The sequence below is a fragment of the Brassica oleracea genome, chromosome C9, assembly GCF_000695525.1.
Source record: "Brassica oleracea var. oleracea cultivar TO1000 chromosome C9, BOL, whole genome shotgun sequence".
Classification (NCBI taxonomy): domain Eukaryota; kingdom Viridiplantae; phylum Streptophyta; class Magnoliopsida; order Brassicales; family Brassicaceae; genus Brassica; species Brassica oleracea.
Window position 1 is genome coordinate 12,251,773 of NC_027756.1, and position 9,261 is coordinate 12,261,033.

The 9,261-nt window shown below is 32.3% G+C and overlaps 1 protein-coding gene across 1 annotated transcript; it reads left to right on the plus strand.

Moving 5' to 3' along the window:
* The first annotated feature begins 2,230 nt into the window (after positions 1–2,230).
* LOC106313212 lies at positions 2,231–4,875 on the plus strand. Its single transcript, XM_013750969.1, has one exon. The coding sequence runs from the start codon at positions 2,435–2,437 to the stop codon at positions 4,685–4,687; it is 2,253 nt and encodes a 750-aa protein (XP_013606423.1). The 5' UTR covers positions 2,231–2,434; the 3' UTR covers positions 4,688–4,875.
* The last annotated feature ends 4,386 nt before the right edge of the window (positions 4,876–9,261 follow it).

Genomic DNA, 9,261 nt, shown 5'->3' on the forward strand with positions numbered 1-9,261 from the left:
TAAAAACTAATAAGAATATGACAAATAAGCAAAATTAACTAAAATCATGAAGAATGTGATAAATCAGCAAAATCATAGATATATTATTTAAATTAATAAATTAAATAGAAATTTTGAAATATTTATATTATTTGAATTAATAAATTAAATAGAAATTTCGAAATATTTATATTATTTAAATTAATAAATTAAATATTTAAGTTAAAAATAAATAAGAATATGAAAAATAAACAAAATTAGCGAAAATCATGGAAAATGTGACAAATCAACAAAATCACTTCATATAAATAGAATTTCAAAATAGTTATATTATTTAAATTTATTTATTTAAATATCTAATTTAAAAACTAATAAGAATATGACAAATAAGCAAAAATTAGCTAAAATCATGGAGAGTGATTCAAATATTTATATTATTTAAATTAATAAATTAAATATTTAAGTTAAAAATAAATATGAATATGAAAAATAAACAAAATTAGCTAAAATATGGAAAATGTGACAAATCATCAAAATCACTTCATATAAATAGAATTTCAAAATAGTTATATTATTTAAATTATTTTATTTAAATATTTAAGTTAAAAACTAATAAGAATATGATAAATAAGCAAAAAATAGCTAAAATTATGGAGAGTGAGACAAATCAGCAAAATCACTTCATAAATAATAATATAGACAATGAGAATTTTGGGCAAGATCTTAATCTTTCTACAAGTTTGGGACCAACTTTTGCTAATACATGATAATATAACATAACGTATCTTTCCACGGGAATCAAACTAAACGCATAACAAAACCAACTATTTGTGCTAACCCAATGTCTAACGCACCATTGGTATTTTTTTCCTTTTACCATTTGTATTATTTGCATACATATGTTCTTTTTTTTGTCACGAAAATTTGCATACATATGTTCAAAAATCAAAACCCCACTACATATCTTTATAAACAAAAGGATTCCACTATAGATAACACATAACTGTATAAGCTAGTAGAAGTAGAGTATATATAGATAAGTCCAATAAAAGTTGGGTAAATAACTTTATAGACAAGAAAGTAGAGTTAAGAGAACAACGAAGAAAAACATGAAACGAGTGTTGTAACGACCATGAGACTCACGTATACCACATTAAGACAGTAAAAAGGAAGAGTAACAAAAGTCGTTGCGTGGGGAAAGAGTGAGAAGTCAAAAATGTTTCATAAAAATGCGGTTATACTAGTTTGTGTACATGTGTTTATTGCTTGAAGTTTTCAACCATATTATAAAATCCAGTAAATATTTTTACTGAAATAAAATAATTATTTACTGGGGAATGTCCTTTTGGTCAACAACACAGAGACACACACAGTCTTCACTTCCTCTGTCACAGACTCGCAGACACAGTCTATAGAAACAAATTAAATTCATAGGTTGCCCATTTATACCCACATTCTGAATATATCCCACATAGACACCAAGACACAAATGGAAAACCCCAGTCATCATTCTTGTATTTCTTTCCTTTTTACACTAATAATAATAAAAAAACAGCGAAATCAATTAAATTCGTATTTTTACTCATTTATTAACACTTTCACACAATTATCTACTTTAAACCATTTAATGATTGTGTACTAAGTTTGTGAACCTGCTGTTTATGCTTATGTCATGAATGATTTCCCTAAACTGTAATCATATGGGTGGTTACCGGTTAGTTCACAACACGAATTATACCATTTCAAACTTCTTAAGATACCAAATTTGATTACGTTGATAGTTGATACTATATAATAGTACAAATTATTATTTTAATATATGTACAAATAAAAATATTAAAATTAAGGAAAAGAAGAAACAGACGAAGACCTCTTCCATACAAGAACCCAACAATTCACCTAACAAATATAAGAAGAAGAAAAAAATGAAACATCCATTTTTTTTTGAAAAAGTGATTATTTATTTTCAAAAAAAGTTAATAATAATTAATAAATAAAGAAAACGTTTATTTAGAGCGTGAAGTAGACGTACCAATGAGAGAGATGTGAGAGAGTCTAACATCCAATGCTCTGTTTCCTTCTCGTACGACGTGGGGCTCTGGTCTCAACCTTGTTCCTATCAAACGTTCCCTTTATGTTATATTTTCACTCCACGCGCTTACCTATAACGCGTGCGATTCAAAACTTTCCTCCCTTATTTTCTCCTCTCTCCTGTCTTGTTCTCTGAATTTTCTCAGTTTCTTAAAAAAAAAACCGAAGAAACGATCAGTGAGAGCAGAGAGAGAAAGAGGAAAAAGATCTTTCTTTCTGGGTCTGAACTCCACCATGAGATATCACCGGAGCTCCGATTACCTCACGCCACCGGCGAGTTTCCCGGCTAAAATTTAACATTCCTTTTTTTTTTTTACATTTTTCCGTATTAAAACGAAGGAGTTTGGTTGATTATAGAGTTGCAATGTCGACGACGACGAACGCAGCTCAATCGCAGTCGCCACAACCGTCATCAGAAGAATTAGCGTCCAAAGCGTTACAGAAGCGTTACGAAGGATTAATGACGGTGAGAACAAAAGCAATAAAAGGCAAAGGCGCGTGGTACTGGAGTCATCTCGAACCGATCTTACTACACAACACCGACACTAACCTCCCCAAAGCCGTCAAGCTCCGTTGCTCCTTATGCGACGCCGTTTTCTCCGCCTCTAACCCTTCCCGCACCGCCTCCGAGCATCTCAAACGCGGGACTTGCCCCAATTTCAACTCTTTGCCCAAACCCATCTCCACGATCTCTCCTCCTCATCCTCCGCCGCCTCCGCCGCCGTCTAGTCGGAAACGCAACTCCTCCGGTGGAAGCTCCGTCGAAGCTCCTTCGCCGCTGAATCATCTTCCTCCGGGGTCGTACCACGTGACGCCTCTCACCGTCGTTGATCCGGCGAGGTACTGCGGCAGAGACTTGCACTTCCCGGCGGCTCAGGGGCATTTGATGCTTTCCGGTGGAAAAGACGATCTGGGTCCTTTGGCTATGCTTGAGAACAGTGTGAAGAAGCTCAAGAGCCCCACGCAGACGCAGAAGCTGAGCAGAGCCCAGATAGACTCGGCGCTTGCTTCTCTCTCCGACTGGGTGTTCGAGTCTTGCGGTTCTGTTTCTCTCTCTAGTCTCGAGCATCCGAAGCTGAGAGATTTTCTAACGCAAGTCGGGTTACCGATCATCTCACGGAGAGACTTCGTCGCCGGAAGGTTGGATATGAAGTACGAGGGTTCGAGAGCTGTGGCTGAGTCGAGACTCAGCGACGCAATGTTCTTCCAACTCGCTTCCGACGGATGGAAGTTCGAAAGCTCCGGCGAGAATCTGGTGAGCTTGATGGTGAACTTGCCCAACGGGACGAGTCTGTACAGACGAGCTCTGTTTGTTAACGGAGCTGTTCCGTCTAACTACGCCGAGGAAGTTATGTGGGAGACGGTGAGGGGTATTTGCGGTAATTCACCTCAGAGGTGTGTTGGCATTGTTTCGGATAGGTTTATGAGTAAAGCTTTGAGGAATCTCGAGAGCCAGCACCAGTGGATGGTTAACCTCTCTTGTCAGTTTCAAGGGTTCAACAGTTTGATTAAAGATTTCATTAAAGAGCTTCCTTTGTTCAAATCCGTCTCTCAAAGCTGCTCTAAGCTCGTCGGTTTCGTGAACAGCACGGCGCAGATGAGAGACTTGCTGTGTAAGTATCAGTTGCAAGAGCAAGGAGAATCTAGACTGCTGCTTTTGCCTTTGGAATGTTCCTCGATCGAGCCGTTGTATAGTCTCCTTGAGGACGTGCTTAACTCCGCTAGAGCGATTCAGTTGCTGAGGCAAGATGATGCGTGTAAGGTTGTTATAATGGAGGATCATTCGGCTAGAGAGGTAGCTGAAATGGTTGGGGATGTCGGGTTTTGGAACGAGTTAGAGGCGGTTTATTCGCTGTTGAAGCTCGTTAAAGAGATGGCTCGACGAATAGAGGAAGAGAGGCCTTTGATAGGGCAGTGTTTACCCCTTTGGGAGGAGCTAAGATCAAAGATAAAAGATTGGTACGTTAAGTTCAATGTAGCCAAAGAGAACCAAGTTGAGAAGCTCGTTGAGAAAAGATTCAAGAAGTGTTATCACCCGGCTTGGGCTGCGGCCTTTATACTTGACCCACTTTACTTGATAAGAGACAGCACCGGGAAGTATCTGCCTCCGTTCAAATGCTTGTCGCCGGAACAAGAGAAAGATGTTGATAAGTTGATAACAAGGCTTGTGTCTAGAGAGGAGGCACATATTGCAATGATGGAGCTGATGAAATGGAGAACCGAAGGGCTTGATCCGGACTATGCAAGGGCTGTCCAAATGAAGGAGAGAGACCCGGTTTCAGGGAAGATGAGGATAGCTAATCCACAAAGCAGTAGACTTGTTTGGGAAACTTATCTTAGTGAGTTCAGGTCATTGGGGAGAGTTGCTGTTAGGCTTATTTTCCTTCATGCTACTTCTTGTGGGTTCAAATGCAATTCCTCTCTTTTGAGATGGGTAAACTCTCATGGGAGATCATCGCGTGCAGCCATGGATAGGGCACAAAAGCTAGTTTTTATATCAGCCAATTCGAAGTTCGAAAGGCGAGATTTCTCCAATGATGAAGAGAGGGATGCTGAGCTTCTCACTATGGCTAATGGTGAAGATGTTGATATTCTCATTGACACATCCTCGGTGTGACTTGTTAATTTTTTACTTCTTTTATGTTAGTTTTCTTTAGAACTTGGCCATTTTGTAGATTGCTTGAGTTCTTTTCTTTAATTTCTTTCTATTACTAGGCTCCTTTAGGAGGTGAGAAAGAGAGCCATATCATTGTATTTCTATAAGCCTATTTCGATCATAATTTTAGGCGATTTTTCGTTGTTCTTTTTCGATAGTAGCAATGATCTTGAGACTGGTTTTGGAATTCATAAATACAAGAGCCCTATTACCATGTAAATAATTTGTGTTTCTGCATAAGCTTGGCTTGAGTAGTGATGATATATAACGTCAAACGACTTCTCTTTAGGTTTCTTGTCGTGTCTTAATCATCAATATGTTGGTTCAAAACCTCAAAGCTTGTAGTTAAGAACATTAATGGCATCAACAGAAGATTCAACGACAGCTTCATCTTCTCTATAGGAAATTGTAATGATCCCCTTCTCTGTCTCCTTTGTTCTTTTTTCACTAGCGTTAATATTCTTTAATCATGACTGAAACCAATGTCTTTCCATTTCAAGAAATTGGATTAAAAACCTTTTTTAATTTGAATTTTCACGTTCTTTCTCCATCATAAAATGATAGTTTCTCTTGATGTCGACGACGACGAGGAAAGATGTAAACCTTTTTGTTATCTATCTAACTATCAATTTACCCTAGTATTTTTTCCTTTTACATCCTTTCTCAAAAAAGAAGAAGATATAAGATAGATATATATATATATATATATATATATATATATATATATGGATCCCCACAAGGAAAGCAAGTTTAGTGGGAGGTTCTTGCATCAAATCATAGCTTTCTTTTTGTTTTTTTTTTTTATCAAAAAAAAATAAAATATATTGAAGTTCTGAAAGTGAAACTGTTGAAGTAGAAGAACAATCTTAAAACTTAAAAGCTTAGACCCGAAAAATCCAAAACCTTGTTTGTTGTTGGTTGGGGATTACAAAAACTTGATTTGGTTTTCATGGATGAAGCCCAAAGATTCGATTCTTGCAGATCTTGTAGCACAATGTGTTTACCCATACTTTGTTTTGTTGTGAATGGTTAAAAAGGTCAAGTCTTTTGTCCTTTTAACCCAAGCTCATGATATGTAGTTTTGTACTATACATATGGGAGGGGAAAAGCGCATTTTAAACACCGAAAATGTCACTTTCTAGCACTTTAAACACCGAAATTTTTTGACTAGCACTTTAAACCTTTAAAGTGACATTTTTATCATAATAAACCTCCAACGACGTTTTCCAGTTCATAGTCAACCGACACTGTTCATTTTATAGGTTAAAATGATAACGTGTCGGTTTTTTTTCTTAAAAATAAAAAATAAAATAAATACATGTAAAAATACAGAAAAATTCGGATGAAATTGGAAAAAATAATAAAAAATTCAAAACAAAATTAAAAAAAATTAAAAATTCAAAAAACATAAAACATAAAAATTAAATTTCAAACTTAAAAATAAATAAAATATTAAAAATTCAAAAAAATTAAAAATAAGATCTAAAATTAAAATGTCAAATTTAAAAACGAAAATAAAATTTTAAAATTCTAAAAATTCTAAAATAAGAACTAAAATATTTAATAAAATAATAATTTGAAATTTTTCTTTATTTATTTGTATTTATATATTTAGAGCATAAGAATCTTTTGCATCTTTAATGAAACATTTTTGGTCATTTTCTTTCTTAAAAAATCTTTTTGGGACAAAACTCAATATAATCTATTTGAGAGAACTATTACTCCTGCGTGTGGTCACCATCAATTAACATGGAGTGAAATTGGCGCCCTACCCCCCGAGATGCTTTCTGCAAAGTGTACTTAGGCGCTAGTCGAGCTACGTAAGGTGTCTGGATATTCGGATTATCAAAAAAAAGTTTTTGATGGTAGCAAGTTTTGATATATTGTTTTTGACGGCGACAAGTTTTGATATCATCATAAGTGACAGTCACTTTAATTGGATGGAATTTTAAAATACAGTAAATATAATTTTTTTGGTTAAATATTTACAATTTTAATTTTTAATTTTTAAGTTTGAATTTTTAATTTTAGATCTTATTTTTGAATTTTTTAAAAAAAATTTAAAAAAATTTCTTTTTTTAAATTTGACATTTAAATTTTAGATTTTATTTTTGAATTTTTAAAATTTTAAAATTCTATTTTTATTTTTAAGTTTGAAATTTTAATTTTTATGTTTTCTGAATTTTTAGATTTTTTAAAAATTTTGTTTTGAATTGTTTACAATTTTTTCCAATTTTATTCGATTTTTTCTGTATTTTTCTGTATTTTTTTTAAAGAAATCGACACATCATCATTTTGACCTGTAAAATGAACATTACCGGTCGTCTATGAACAGAAAAACGTCTTTGGAGATTTATTACGATAAAAATGTCACTTTGAAGGTTTAAAGTGCTAGTAAAAAAACTTCAGTGTTTAAAGTGCTAGAAAATGACACGTTCAGTGTTTAAAATCCGATTTTTTCCAATATATATGATCATTTCTAGATTTTAAGAGAGAAGATTACTTTTTTTTGCGCAGACCCATGATGTTATCATCTTGTAAGTAAATTACAGTATAAGAAATAAAAAAGTCAAGAACTGCTGTTTGAAAAAGTTATGGTTGTTGTATATCTTTTGATACGCAAATCTAACCACCATAAGCTTTATCAATGGTACTGAACTTTGACATTCTAGCGGTGAAAATGTCATAAATAGACTGACTCGACAGCTAAAGTGAAACTACACAAATTAAGTAATAACAGAACCACCAATAAAAATATAATAAAATAATGAATATTTTAAAAAAGAAATCTACATATATATATATATATATATATATAATTATTAAGAATGTAAAGAAAAACACATTCATTTTGGATGGTTTTTTGCCAGACAAATAGATAGATCTAAGTACTCTCTCCCTTTTTTGTGTGACAATGCCTTGTCAACAACCATTTTCTTACAAATATGTATGTATCTATATTCTTCAGCATAAGATAGTATCGATAGTTTTCAACCGCCGATTACTAATCTATCAATTTGCAAGTGTTGAAAATAATTGTTATCGAGTGCAAACAAATTGGATTGCTTTTAAATTATTCATCACTTATTCATTTTTACTTGCCAAAGGAGGGGTTAAAAACCCAAAAGTATATATCAATAATTATACCCCACAAACAGCATATTATGAAAAAGAATACACTTTATTTTTGTCTTGCAAACTTTATACTTGATTGGTATTAGATTCACCTTACCCACCTCCATTAGCTGTTGATCTCAAGAAAATTCAAAACTCATATATCTACAGAAAATGTTTTGACTAGAAACACAACTTATCTCAGTGTTTATACTTTATACAAATACATTAATACTGAACACTTCTAAAAACAACCTTTAAGAGATTATTAATACTGAATTTTTATGTTTTAAATATCATCATTTTAAAATTTTAATTAATATTATAGATATTATGAATACAACTATCGATAAAACCTTATAATTCATATTTCATTTCAAACCAAGAGATCAAAGAAACAATGTTTTACTAAACAAAGAACACCAACCTTGAAATATATATATAAGTGTACATTTTTAAACTTTGGAAACCATAATTTAAAACTGTTTTGATCAAATAAAGTTCACCGAATACTGTTTACAAAACAATTTTTAATCTGTTATAAAAAATGCATTCTATAACTTTAATATATTTATAGTACTCTTCTTTCATCATTTGAAAAGGAAATTTATACATATATATACAATGGTAGGTACTAGGTATTATATTTTTGTGTCGCATAACTTTTTAATAAGATAAACATTACATGGTTTAATCCGTCTCCAAGAGTTTCACCAAACTAAAAACATATTATTTTATAACAATTTACAAACTTCAGTGTTTTGATAGAGATACAATTTTAGAATGACTTTTTTTTCACATCAATTTTAGAATGACTAACTTTTAAAAATATACAAATATTTCTAAACGTTGTTGTGGCTTTTTTGTTAGGTTAAACTTTTTTTTTGGTTAAAAATACTTTTTCAATTTTTAGTTTCCATCAAAAAAATTGGATTTTAAATAAATTATTGTTTAAGGATATGTTTTCTTTAACATTGTTTGTGAAACTGTGGTAAGTAAACGTATCTCCTTTTTATTTTAACATTTAAAATCTTTTACTTAAAACTTCTTAAAATTTTTGGTTAAATTATTAATTTCTTTTTCCTTAAAATTTTCCAGAAATTATTACATATTACAACGGACGGTAACATTTTGATGAAGTTTAATAGTTTACAAATTTTGAGAAAGGTTAAACATTTTATTATATAATATTGCTGCAATTTTAGCCACAACACTAATGTTATAGACTTCCACTAGTACATTTTTGACAAGAAATTAGTATTGCTGAATCAATAATATATATATAAATTGCATAGACGCCAAAGAAAGAAGTAAAAAGTTACGACCTCAAAAAAGTAGTAGGAATTATTGATTCGGTATTCTGGTGGTAAGACAGAATTTCCTGTCGGCAAATTGCTGACTTCTTACCAAATTCTCTTTCA

What these genes read in the sequence shown, in the direction of transcription:
- LOC106313212 (XM_013750969.1), top strand. Translation starts at nt 2,435, where the DNA reads ATGTCGACGACGACGAACGCAGCTCAATCGCAGTCGCCACAACCGTCA.